The sequence below is a fragment of the Hippoglossus stenolepis genome, chromosome 19 (assembly GCF_022539355.2).
Source record: "Hippoglossus stenolepis isolate QCI-W04-F060 chromosome 19, HSTE1.2, whole genome shotgun sequence".
Lineage (NCBI taxonomy): Eukaryota > Metazoa > Chordata > Actinopteri > Pleuronectiformes > Pleuronectidae > Hippoglossus > Hippoglossus stenolepis.
Window position 1 is genome coordinate 13,158,202 of NC_061501.1, and position 13,100 is coordinate 13,171,301.

Below are 13,100 nucleotides of genomic sequence, written 5' to 3' on the forward strand. Positions count from 1 at the left end.
AAAACAGACTACGATCGATTCTTCTGGCCTCTTCGTGTGTTAGCCTAGCCTAGCCGTGCAGCTGCTGCCGTGTCGACCTGCCTCAGCTGTTAGCATTAGCTCGCTAGCGGTTAGCAGCCGTGCAGCTCGTAGTGATGTCTTCACACACCGCGCTGCCTCAGTGACATCCGGCCGGTGCTCGCCACGCGTAACTGTTTTTAGAGAACATGGGGCTAACGCAGAGCTCGCTGCTGTCGGACGGCGGAGCGAACAGCGGATATCACCTCCACGGGGTACGTCGTTAGCGTAGTTGACATTATTTACACCTGCGGTTCACTTTTTAATACATAATGCTAACTACGCTAGCTTTACGCAGGTAACGCAGACGTATTCACGTATGCAGGAACGTAATGTTTGATTGGTAACTGGCGGGTTCTTCACTAATTGTAGTAACTCGTAAAGCTGTGTTCCGCCTTTAATGGAGTCCGCCCATGATGAGGTGGCACTGGGCTCACACCCAACACACTGAGCGTCGCTAGCATGTAGCAGTGTGTAGTAATAACTTCATAAACTCCTACTAGTACTTATACTAGTTACACATCAGAGTACTACACATGTGAGAAACACATCTGCTGTACTGTGTTTATCATGCAGCATCTGATCTGGACACGTGGGGGCGACTGTAACGACTGTGTTCTTTATGTTTCGCTGCATTAAAGTGAATGTGACATGTTGCAGGTTCAGAGGGACTCTCCTGCACTGAAGGCGGGTCTGGAGCCGTTCTTTGACTTCATCCTCTCTGTGGGAAACACCAGACTCGTGAGTGAAACGAGTTTTAGTTTAGTTTTGATCTATTTTATCTTGATCCCTGTTGGATACATCCTCGGAGCAGATCTTCTTCCCGGGGTCCACACAAGTTTTACAATCCTCCATTACAACTAACATCATAACACAAATAATACAAAATATACAGGACAGGTTTAGAACACACACATGCACACAAACAAGCTCCGGACAGCACAACAATCTAGAATATGAAAAACCGTTCTTATACCACCGACATCGACATTTGATCTAAATCGACTCAATATAAGATGCAGTTTAAATCCAGTTTGAGACACAAGTAGCAAGACGATGACTATATAAGTTTATTTATTTCCTCATTTTAAAGTGTTTGCATAATGATCACTTATCATTTCAGTCCTGTCCATCCAGTGAAGAGCTAGAAGTTTGTCAACATCATACAAATATGTAACAGCAAAGATAAACGTGTTGGTTTGGACCTGTTTCAATTCATATTGCAGTGACTCTTTTCTGTTCTTGATGTTTTCTTCACTTTATTTTGTGGTGACATGTGTGCTTCTGTGTCATGTTTAATTTACTGCAAACCCAATAGGACATCTCACAGTGAAATGTGACCTGACCTGTGTTATAGCCTCAGGGGAACACAAAGTGGCCATGTGGTCTGCTGATTTAATCTCATTTCATGTTCTCCTACATGTAATTTGGTTCTCCGTCTCTGTGCATGTCACAGCTGGGTTGTTTGAAATGTCCCCGTTTCTCCAGAGTAAAGAGAGCGACTTGCTGAAAGACCTCCTAAAAGCCAATGTCGAAAAAGCGGTCAAAATTGAAGTGTACAACTCCAAAACCCAGCGGGTTCGGGAGCTGGAGGTGACACCCAGTAACATGTGGGGGGGGCAGGGTCTGCTGGGGGCCAGTGTCCGCTTCTGCAGCTTTGAAGGAGCCAATGAGAACGTGTGGCATGTCCTGGTGAGTCACATCCATATAAACCAGTTTACTGTCAACAGGAAACACATTTTCTTTTAGGATTTATTGTAAATTATAAGAATTCAAAGGTGAGGCAGGTTTCAAACCCAAATCTGCTTAATCTTGTGCCAAGGTAGTCTAATGATTGAAAATGAATGACATTTACAATTAAACAGAACAAATGGATGTTGTTCTCAAACATAAATGACTAAATTACAGAACATTTTAAGATTAAATGTTTTCTTTTCCTTTTCAGGATGTAGAAAACAGTTCTCCTGCGGCATTGGCCGGCCTTATTGCACATGACGACTTCATTGTGGGAGCTGACCAGGTGTTGCAAGAGGTAATCTCGCTTGATTTTGCTCTCACTCATCCTAAACGGATATTTAAAGACACTGAACAAAATGTACAAGTTTTTATTTTCTATTTTATTTTACCACCTGCAGTCAGAAGATTTCTTTTCATTGATTGAAGCCAATGAGGGGAAACCTCTGAAGCTGCTGGTTTACAACACGCAAACGGATCAATGCAGAGAGGTGGTGGTGACTCCCAACGGAGCCTGGGGAGGAGAGGGAAGGTAGGATTCACATTTTATTCCTTCAAATGAAAGTGAATATTTATAAATTATTTTTTATAATATCATGTGTATGTATACAGATGCAATGAACACGTCATCTTTGTGTTACATTTTAGCTTAGGCTGTGGTATCGGCTACGGCTATCTGCACAGGATCCCGAACCGTCCAGTTCAGCCTAACAACCAGAATGAAAGTGTTCTGCAGTCAATGGTCGTTGGCAGCAGCGAAGAGCCCCTTGCAAGTGTCCACAATGAGGTACAGGTCATAACATCTTAGTTACATCTCCCTTATAAAAATGTTCTTTGGTAAAGACTAAAGTTCTCTCTCTTTAGGTGGCTTCTGTGGGTGAATGTAGCCCCTCTACTGTCAGTAAGATGGACTTGAATCAAACTGAGGAAGCTGCTGAGGAGATGATTGTTACCTCAACCACACAGCCAGCTGCAGACTTAGGTAACCTGAAATTATGAATTTGTTTTTTAGTGTCGTTTCTAGGTATTTAACTGTAAGTTTCCATACATAATAACGACCATTTATTCATTGCAAATTGCAGATTTTTCCAACTTACCCGAGGCAATGACTCCAGACTTATCAGACATGGTTTCCACCAATGACGTGGGTCAGAGCTCCATGCTCGCTAATTACGGAGATGAATCTGGTTATCAGTGTAGCTTGGGTAAGTTTGTTCACACTCTGTACAAGCGATTTCATTTTGCAGCTTGATAGAGCAAATAAATGTTCAATTAATTACACATGACTTGAAAAGAAAAACAAAAACGGTTGAAACCAGTTATCGTTGACACGCCTTATTATTCTGGGTTCATTTAATCACTTAGTTAGTGCATGATTGTCTTATCATGCATGACAAAAAAAGCTAAATTGTTAAACCTAATACAGCACAACAGAAAAAATATATCACAAATTTCTGTCCTAAGGAGGATTTTTCCCTTGACCACAATTATTTTATTTTCCAGATGCCTCGTCTGTTTTCCAAAGTCCGTTGTCTCCAGAGAAAGAAGACGAATTGAACGCCCACAAATCCGAGCAGGATCCCGCTGTCGACCCCATCACAGCTTCCCCGAGCGGAGAGGCTGCAGATGACCTCGACGGCCTTGACGTCACCACAGAAAACCTGTGTGACACAAATATCCCAGAGGTGCAAGATGCCGGCTCCGAAGCCTCACTCTCAGCCAGCGCTGTGGAGGAGGAGACGTCTGAGCCCCCTGGGACAGACAGTTGAGAAGACTGCTTCACCAGAGGATAAGTTACTTACTCTTCAGCTGACTTGCATAAAAGATTAAGAGCACATCATGAAAAGCTCCCCCATGTGATTGTAAGTTGCCTTCCTGGAGAAAAAATAATCAACTTAAGAGTTTAATTTACATACAAGTGCCATTGCTGCATGTTGAATTGCACATTTAAGAAAGATGCTACGTTGAGTGGAAAGCCATTTGATTGTCACAACAATATGAATGTAATCTATAATTTAGTATTAGCCTCAACATCAAACTGAAGGAAGCCTGAGTCGAGTCTTAGTTGCTGTTAGAAGTCATTATACTTTGCACTAAAAAGCCAAAGGGGAATCATGTTCGGTTTAGTTGCTCTCACTGTCGTCACCCGCTGATTAGTCCGAAACACTGAGAGTTTGAGCTGGAGTTCACGCACATCCACATGCTTTTATGTTTTACAGTTTAGGAAAGTGGGGATTATGTTTTTATTTTTCATGTGGGTTGATTTCATAATTTTTTTTAATCTCAGGCATTTACCATTTAAGCCTTTTTCCCTTATGTCTTGTTTTAACTGTGTGTTGGTTTGTCTTTGGTGTAAATGACTGAGTCACACGATGCAGCTCTCTGACTTCTGTTTCTCCTCTTTATATCGATTTTAATCAGATCACGTGTATGATTTTCATGGATGAATGTAAATATTCAAATTATTTATAAAAATATAAGATGCTCAAGGTGAAGCTGCAGCAGTTTACTTGTCTTTATTTCAACCACGAATAACAGTGAAGAGACGCTGATTCTACTATGACATCTCGTTCCAGACGTTTAATACAATTTACAACGACATGTGGTCAATTTTACTTGTTCATAGAGAAGTGAGTTCTTACTTGAGACAGCAGGTGTCAGCAAAACACCTCATTATGGGTCTCAACCAGAAAAATCCACTGCAGCTTCAGATTAGGTTTCTTGTTTTATGTTTCTGTGATTAATGGAGGCAGGAAGTGTTCATTTCTCCTGTGGATATTATATTTCAGTGCAATTACAGGAATCCATCTTGTAGAACAGGGGTAGCTTGTATTAGTACGGGGAAACTACAACAAAGATGCTTCACTTGTATCATTTATATAATCCAGTGCTGCATATTTGGTACCTGGAAGAGGTGCCATATGTCCAGATTATGCCTGGCTGGGTTGGCCCCACCCACTTTGCTTAAAAAGGCATCTTCAAATCAGAGGAACAGGGGACTTAAAGGTAATGATGCAAAAATTATAGTTCTTGAGCTCACTCCATTTGATCCTACCCTGGAGAATCCTTTTGTTCAGATTCATACACGCTGCAAACATAATTTATCCCTTTGCACATTTTACATCAGAGTAAATAAATATTGTCGAGACCCAGAAAATGCACAAAAAAAGAGAGAAAATCTGGAGGCTACAGTAGCGGAGAGGGAATATGCCTCAATTATTTACCAGGGCACTCTTCAGTTGAAGAGGGGGATGGGCAGAGAGGGAAAGAAAAGACCGTGTGGGGGAAGAAACACGAGAGGGATCTGTCTTTATCCACCAGAGAGAGTCAGTGGTGTTCGTAAGGAAGCTTTCCTCTGGAACGTGTGTGTGTGTGTGTGTGTGTGTGTGTGTGTGTGTGTGTGTGTGTGTGTGTGTGTGTGTGTGTGTGTGTGTGTGTGTGTGTGTGTGTGTGTGTGTGTGTGTGTGTGTGTGTGTGTGTGTGTGTGTGTGTGTTAAATGATGATTATATTTCTGAGATGAATATGGAGCAGCTCAGGGGCCTTGGCTCTGCCCACGCATTGAAATTTTACGAGTAGAGATGATGTAATTTCAGAAAAATAATAACCTTGTTAACTCTGCACCTTCTCACTTCAGACTTTGATGGTGTCTGTGGTTTTCTGCCCATGACCTCGGGGTGAAGCTTTCCTTTCAGTTCCTCCATGTTAGGTTTATAGCTTTTTTTTTTTTTTTTTAGAAGAAGCATGCCCGAGGCAGAAGCCAGCAGCTGCGTGGCAGGAGAAGCCGAGGGGTGAAATGTAAAGGAGGCCACCTCTGAAGAAACATGTCCTGCCTTAATTTTCTCCCTTTTTCTGAGAACGTTTCAGTACAGTGTGACGCAGCTGAACCCTCACGTCAGCTTAGCTTTGTATCAACCCCCTCGGAGAAGCTCGGCTCCCAGGCACCAGCATAGTGGCCTTTGCCTGAGCCTGTCGCTGCGGCATGACCAATTGTGAAACAGAATATCTACAGAGAAAGAGAGAAGGAAGGCATGGATGAAAAAAGTATAGAGACAAGGCAATTGAAAAAGTAATAAACAAAAAAAGAGTAATTTCTTCACCCACAGTGGTCACACGATGCTTTTTATCTGATGTGCACGTTTGACTCAATGTCACAGATTGAGGTGTATGTGGATGCTCAAGAGAAATACAATTAAATGTGTAGCAGGAGTGAGACAAAACGCTATAAACGTTCACTTTTCTGCTCATACGTTTGAGCACAAATCCTCATCACACTCCCAGAGCTCTGTTTTCTGTTTCTGTCGCCTTTCCACCCTGAGCACTGGTATCTTGCTGCACGTCGGCCTATTTTTGTTTGGAAGTGCTGGAAGCTGTATTTGCATACAAGCATCATGCTGTGTTCTTTGCAGTGCGCACGCCAGAGCCTGGGAGTAATCTTGGAAAGTGCCTGTCTGTGTCAGACCACCAATGAACAGGCCATAATTACATTCATTCATGCAAGAGGACTGTCACTCCGAGGGGCCGGGATTCATTAGAAAGTTGTTTTCATCTCCTCATTACTGACTGGTTGTACGTTTGCTTCTGTTTGTTCCTAAAATTTGACGGTTTATAATCGTCTTGATCTGAAATTATACACTTCAGCACATGCTGTGATACACAAGGGGAATATTGTGCAGCTTACAGAAGAAAACCAACCTAGGGAAGATACGATTAGGGGGGAGTGAAACTTTAAAGGGATAGTTCAGCCAAACCTTTTTATTCACTCATTATCTACCCACCACTGTGCCGATTAAGTGTTTGAGTCGTTGAGTTTTTAGCCTAAATTTCCTCTGTGATCTACACGCGAACGCGGCTCCAGAGGAGGATAACAGAGGACATTTAGGCTAAAAGCATGGCTTGGTTAAGATGAAAGTATATATATCCAACATTTAAAGCCATATTGCTAATTTTGCTAAAAAGCTGCCAAAAATGTCCAGTGTTAATTATTTAACCTAAAGAGTGTTTGTCCGAGAACTGTTAGTGACGCCCTTATCAGGGATCTTTGTCCTGCACTCTGATCCGGCAGCAAAACTACAAAAAAAAAAAATTGAATCTTGTTCTATTTGCACATTTCCTGGTGACAAAGGAGCCGGAGATAAGGTGAATTAGATGCAGCAGTGAATAAGGAGGTTAAATGTGTGTGCCCTGCTTTGCTTCCTACACTAATTGCCATTCAGCTCGCCACACGAGGCGGCACACATTGTTCCACTGCCACGACGACCCCGCTGATGTCAAGTCTGCACCCATCTGCTACTTTGGCGGCACTTCTAATAGCCTTAACCTGAAAGAGATGACTTCACTGTTACTTTACTTCAGGTTGGCCAATTTGTCAAAACTGGGCCATTTCTTGAATTTACTATCATGTCCTCAGCTTTTATAATCATTTTCTCACCATAGGAAGGAGGTGCAGTGAGTTTGATGTTCAGCCGCGTGTGCTGCTCATTTCTTTCACATTTATTTCCCCAAATAATCGTGGAAACAATCTGCATCCTGGAGGCGTCTCTTTGAAATGATGTGGCGTGACTGCTGCAAGGCTGCTTTCATCATCAGCAGAACAACAGCAAAACAAGGAGAGGGGGTTTGTGACAGTATCATTTTCTCTATATGTCAAGTGCCGTGTTTTCTCTCACACTTGATCTGACTGATCTGAAAGCCTCCTTTTTGTCTGGGTGAGAAGCAGCGGACGAGATAGAGGGATGATAAAGGTTCGGCTCAATATGTGTGGATGGAGAAACATGACCCAGCACCGTCCCCTGCTGTTTTCCTGTGTCTGTGACATATTTGCTGTCCCAACAGGGGAATTGTCTCTTAGAGTTAACCTCATTTACCAGTTAACCATCACCCCACAGGGCAATGCATGCTTGGATTATTGGCCCATCCTCCATCGTCACATATGAACATGCACACGACATAGCATGCTACTCGCTAATGGACTCACCAAGCATGAAACACTGCATTCGTCATCATGGTCGTTATCAGGTAAGGCTGTGGAGCAGTAGCAGGACACAGTGTTCTGATAAGTGGTCTGCAGTGTCCAAACATTTCAGCTGCAGTGCTACAGACATTATTTTTGCCCTCGTATTTGCATAAATCCCAGTTTTGATGTCAGTGTTCCAAAGAACCATCAAACTCCTCAAATCTTGAAATGCAAATACTGGTCACATCATGCTGGTCCAGAGAAAATCCTGAATACATGTGTGCCATTTTTCTCCATCACATAATTTATAATCCACTTACAGGAGAAGCTTCAGCACTTATTTCCAATTGTAGCTCCTTCAATCAGCTTTGGCTCAGATGTGCATGCGTGTAGGCTTTGTATGTGTGTGTGTGTTCATGAACAAATGACAACCATGAATTTGATGACACAGCACGTGCGTCACTCAGCTCCCGTCTGTGTCGAGCCCAGAAAAACACCACTCCACCCCTGAAGAGGTGCGGTTCTGCATGGTGCGGGCACTGCCAGTATGATGGAGGGGAATGAACCGTGGCAGCTTATCAGAGCAAAATGGAGGAACCATCTCGTGGCACTGGGGAGGGAGGGAGGGATGGAGGGGGTTAGAGGGGCAGTGGTGCTGCAGACAGATGAAAAAATTATCCTGAGGAGCTGGGATGGTCTGTCTCTGTTTGAAGGTCTGAAATAAAAAAATCCACTCACACTGATTCAATATGCAACATCCCTTGTTATTTCTTGTATAACAGGAGGAAGATATTCTTAATCTAGTCCCCACCTTCTGTATATCGAATGTAATCACCACGACTTCACTCTGACTATGATTGATAAACCACCGCGGGACTGGGAATTTGCTGTGTCAGCCACGCCGGGTCTGTCGAAAAACCTCATTTCAGAGTCTCACATATCTGAGGTAGCTTTGGCTGCTGTGCCTCGGTGCTGTGGCCGTGTGTACACATTATTATGACAAAACCTGAGCCCGTGGACATGGAGAAAGAGAGAGAGAGAGAGAAAGAGAGAGAGAGCTCAATAATACGCAGAGAGAGTGAGGAGGGGGTGAAAATTGAGAGGGGACAAACAAGGGAGCCAATGTAAACAGTGGCCATGATAAGAGTAACCTGGTGGAAAACTGCATGTGTGTGGAATATGTCCTGCATGTGTACCAAAGAGGAAATCTGCCATTATCAGATCAGTCCAGATCCACATTACCCAACAACAGCTGAGATGCAGAAACTCAAACTCCCCCCCCCTTTTTTTTTTTGGTAATTACTTTGCAGAGCAGGGGGTTGTTGTTGAGTGAAAGCTAAATGATCCACTTCCTCCTGCTTTAAAAACGACCTGGCCTCTGTCAAGAGCTCTTCCAATTCAGCCTTCTGGATAAAGCGTCCTTAAATGCAGCATCGAATCAGGGGCCATTTGTTATGCGAGTCATTAACTTCTCTTAGAGTTTACGTGAGCGGCTATCAGTCATTGGCATTAATCATCTATCATAATTAGAGTGAGTGTGTGAATGGGCAGAGTTTGCAGAGGGCAGGTTTCATTGTTTCCACGGAGGACGACCACAGCAGGCGTGGCGACGTGTTTCAGTGCAAAGCTAACACGTGAAATGAAGACTTTATTTATCTAGGTGAGAGGTAAACAGAGCAGAGGCAGGTGGCGGGTCTGCTCCGCTGCCTCCACCTGTGGCTGCTGTCACTGTGATGTATGGGGATCAGAACACTCAGGTGACTCACAGAAGGCCGGCCGATCACTTATCGGTCGGTGAGTCATCAGTGGCTCCTACTGTCAACACTGGCCCATCAGACGCAGGAGCTGGGGGGAGTATTGCGTACATGCATGCATCTGGATGTGTGTGTGTGTGTGTGTGTGTGTGTGTGTGTGTGTGTGTGTGGGAGGCAATCAAACCGCTGATGGCAACTTTCCACTGTGGTCCCCTGGTGTCCTCTGACAATGTGGCTGTGGCGTACTCGGTTTTCCAGCTACGCTTGCAGACGCATGTGTCACACAACTGTGTAGATGACGACAAAAGGCTCAGGGAGGAGCACTTCGCTCATCTAGATGTTCATTTCTCCTCCGTACATCGTGTTCCCTGCACTCACTTCACGTCTGTGGACCCAGCTCCATCACGTAAAGAAGGGGCAGAGGTTAATTAATGTCTTTGCATTAAATGAGTTGTTATCTTTCAACCTGTGGTACGTTCAGACAGGAAACCTGGACAAGCTCTTCTTGCTCATTAACAAAACAAAAAATGTTCACCTTTTAAATTAGTCATTGTCGTCACCATCAGTGCCGGTGAATCTTTTCCTGACATCTTCACGTAATGTATTACAGTTTATTTATGTTATGCAGCAAATGGCCATGAATGATCACGCTCCATTACGAGTGACCAATGCAAACAGTGGAAGGATTAAACAGCCGGCTGCGGTGTGCTTTTCCTTCGTCATACGTCTTTGCCCCGGAACTTGGGCAAAATGGGAATACAGTAATGCTTGGCGCGGATGGCTCAATGCTTCGGATGTTCCCTGGATTAGCCACGCAGCTAAGATAAGACAGGGAACACGTGCCAAACCCCCCAGTGGGCGTAGCAGGCAGGATTCATTTGTTCAAGATGAACACCATTTACCACAACCATGTTTGGACTCAGTGCTAAAAGGTGGAGGCTGGGGTTGGCAGCAGCCGGGCATGAGTGGCAGTGAAGCTGAGCAGGGATCAGTGAGGAGGAGGTCATATTTAAAGGGACCACTTTGTTGTGATTGGTGAGTGACTGACGAGCAGCCATTAACCAATCAGTGGCTGACAGCTTATGACAGCTGAGCACATGACTCCATGTCCTGCATGAACTAACATGATGCTTCATTTAACACAACATACACAGTTCTGGTTGTCAGTTCTTGACGTGCATACAGTAATAATGGTTATTGTTTGGGTAATAGAAACAATATGTTCTGCCTTTACTCAGATAACTTTGTTTTTTGTCCCCACCAGCGCCAACACGTGTGCTTTAATTGATTATATTATCTCTGTCTCCATGGCAACTGCAAATTACCATGAGGGAGATAATTACAGGGTGCAGCAAGATGCCTGAAAATTAATGAAATTGCCTCTTTCTTTTAAATTCCCATTTCGGTCGGCCTCCTCTGCTTATTCCTGCGATGCTTGGGTTGATTTATCAGTTCATATTTGAGCAGCCAGTTATACAGAACTACAGCAACAAAGTGCACAGTACTCCGAAATAGCAGCGCTGGCAGAGGGGCAGGGCTGAATATATTGGTTTTCCTAGTGTGCAGGGACATGTGATTAAAGCCCTTCTCCCAGTTACACCATAATGTTGCTCATCATGTAGGCGTGACTGCAGCAGTGTGCCCCCAAGTCAGCCACACAGCAGCTGCTGATTCCGCTCTTCCCATCCACTGTCATTTCCCGCGGCCTTTGTGACATTTCAGGCAGCGTGCAATTTCAGTACGACATGTGAAAAAGAAATATCTGCACTTGTGTGTGCAGCTTAGTTAATGTAACCTTCTGTGGCACCTACAGCATTGTGATAAGTTCATGCCTCTGTCAAACCCCCATCTGTTACGTTTAAATTCAGGCAGCACGGTGTGTTCACACAACACCGACGAACCAATTTCACCGCCCTGACAAAGGAGTGGATTAGCACAAATCGGCTTTCCTCTGTCTGCCATGGAAACTGGCTGAAACACAGAAGATCCGTCTCCTCTTCTCTTAAAAACAGCTCCTTTCCACTGATAAACTCCTCTTGCAAATACAGAAATCAAAGTGGGGACAACATTTCATCAAAATGCTGTATTGTATCAAGCTAAACCCTCAACAAAAATCAATTTGTAAAATGTCATGACTTCTATTTCAGTATCAGCCTGTACTGTATATGCTGCTGTGTTTCAAACACATTACATTTCACATCCCATCCCTGACCACATTTGCAAATGCACTGTGGTTACAGCCTCCCCCCCCCTCCTCTGGCGACCCAGCGACGACCTGTGAGAACTGCCGGCGCTCCAGTCAGAATCAATCGATTGATCAAAAAGGGGTTAGTGAGAACCATTTGCATCCAAGTAATGTCCTTAGGCAGACGGCAGTAGCTTTACTTCTCAGTGTTGAGAAGCTTTTGGACACCAAGTGGAGGATGATGAGGATGAAGCTGCATCCCGTCATGTGTGTGGGAGCAACAGAATCTGCCCTTCAGAACTGCTAAAGCTCCTGATTAACAAGTATTAAAAATATGAACCTGAATAGAGATGAGGCTGGTGTCAAGGCCCAAGCGTATTTCTTACAGTGTCTAAATATGATAATAAATGGGTGCTTTCAAAGTAGTGTTCCAGTGAAAAGAGTTTAAATATTATATTACATCCACAAAGAGACACTCACTTTCATATTAACGATGCAAAAACACATTTCTGAGACTCAAAACAATTGGCTTTTATTTACCTAATAAATTATGCTTTTTTATCAAAGTCATTTTATCAACTGAGAACAAGAACAGAGAGAGTATTAAAGCTCTCTGTAATACAACTGAACTATTTGTTGTTTTCCATATTTCATCTTAACCCACAGCAACCAAACAGAGTTGTTGAAGATCGTAATGTCTAAAGTCTGTGATCTATGAACTAATGTTAATTGTGTCCTGATTGGATTCTCTCGTAATACTGCTCTCAGACTGCTGCTGTCGGGGGCTTTTATCTCCATCTACTATTCAACGTGGGCAAATGAGGCTTTTATCTTTTCTGCTGATTTAATAATGAAATGACTGTGATGTTTGCTCACCGCCACAAGAGATAATCTATATCAGCGGCTCAGTGCAGAAGTTAATAAAACACAAAAGGTAAAAATGTGCCATGATAACTGAACCGAATCCAAGAGATAAACGTCTGATATTTCCATTATTTATGCTCATTGAATTATATTTTATTTCATGAGTAACATTCCCCTCTCGTCATCCTCAAGAGCAGCTTTTTTTGTTTTATCTGATGTATCTAAAGATAAACATTATGAACATGCTGCTTTTAGAAATGCAGTGAAAGGTGATGCTTTTTCCACAGACACTGTTTTATATTACCAAACACTGAGCAGGTATATTTCTCTTTATAGGAGCACAGATATCCTGCCATGTTATTAACAATTTATAAGATATCTAAAGTAATATCTTTACAAATTGCTCTTGTTTTTCACAATGTGGAAATTGAAGGAGGGTCAACATTAAAGCTCAAAAGACGTCTAGAGAAAAGTGTTAATGCGAGTATATGTAGATGTAAAGACTCTGATCCATCAGTGTTTGATTTTACTGAAAATTTAAACACAACAATA

General features: G+C 43.1%; 1 protein-coding gene across 1 annotated transcript; it reads left to right on the plus strand.

Annotated features, from left to right (window-relative positions):
- Positions 1-14: 14 nt before the first annotated feature.
- LOC118098780 (Golgi reassembly-stacking protein 1) lies at positions 15-4,286 on the plus strand. The gene is made up of 9 exons (XM_035142920.2): positions 15-272; positions 718-798; positions 1,546-1,749; positions 2,003-2,089; positions 2,193-2,323; positions 2,440-2,578; positions 2,656-2,773; positions 2,874-2,996; positions 3,295-4,286. Exons 1-9 carry the CDS (start codon positions 207-209, stop codon positions 3,558-3,560), a joined length of 1,215 nt encoding a protein of 404 aa, XP_034998811.1. The 5' UTR covers positions 15-206; the 3' UTR covers positions 3,561-4,286.
- The last annotated feature ends 8,814 nt before the right edge of the window (positions 4,287-13,100 follow it).

Coding starts and splice junctions, on each gene's coding strand:
- LOC118098780 (XM_035142920.2), top strand. CDS start 207: ATGGGGCTAACGCAGAGCTCGCTGCTGTCGGACGGCGGAGCGAACAGC. Junction 2,324..2,439: donor GCCTGGGGAGGAGAGGGAAG/GTAGGATTCACA, acceptor GTTACATTTTAG/CTTAGGCTGTGGTATCGGCT. Junction 2,774..2,873: donor ACAGCCAGCTGCAGACTTAG/GTAACCTGAAAT, acceptor TGCAAATTGCAG/ATTTTTCCAACTTACCCGAG.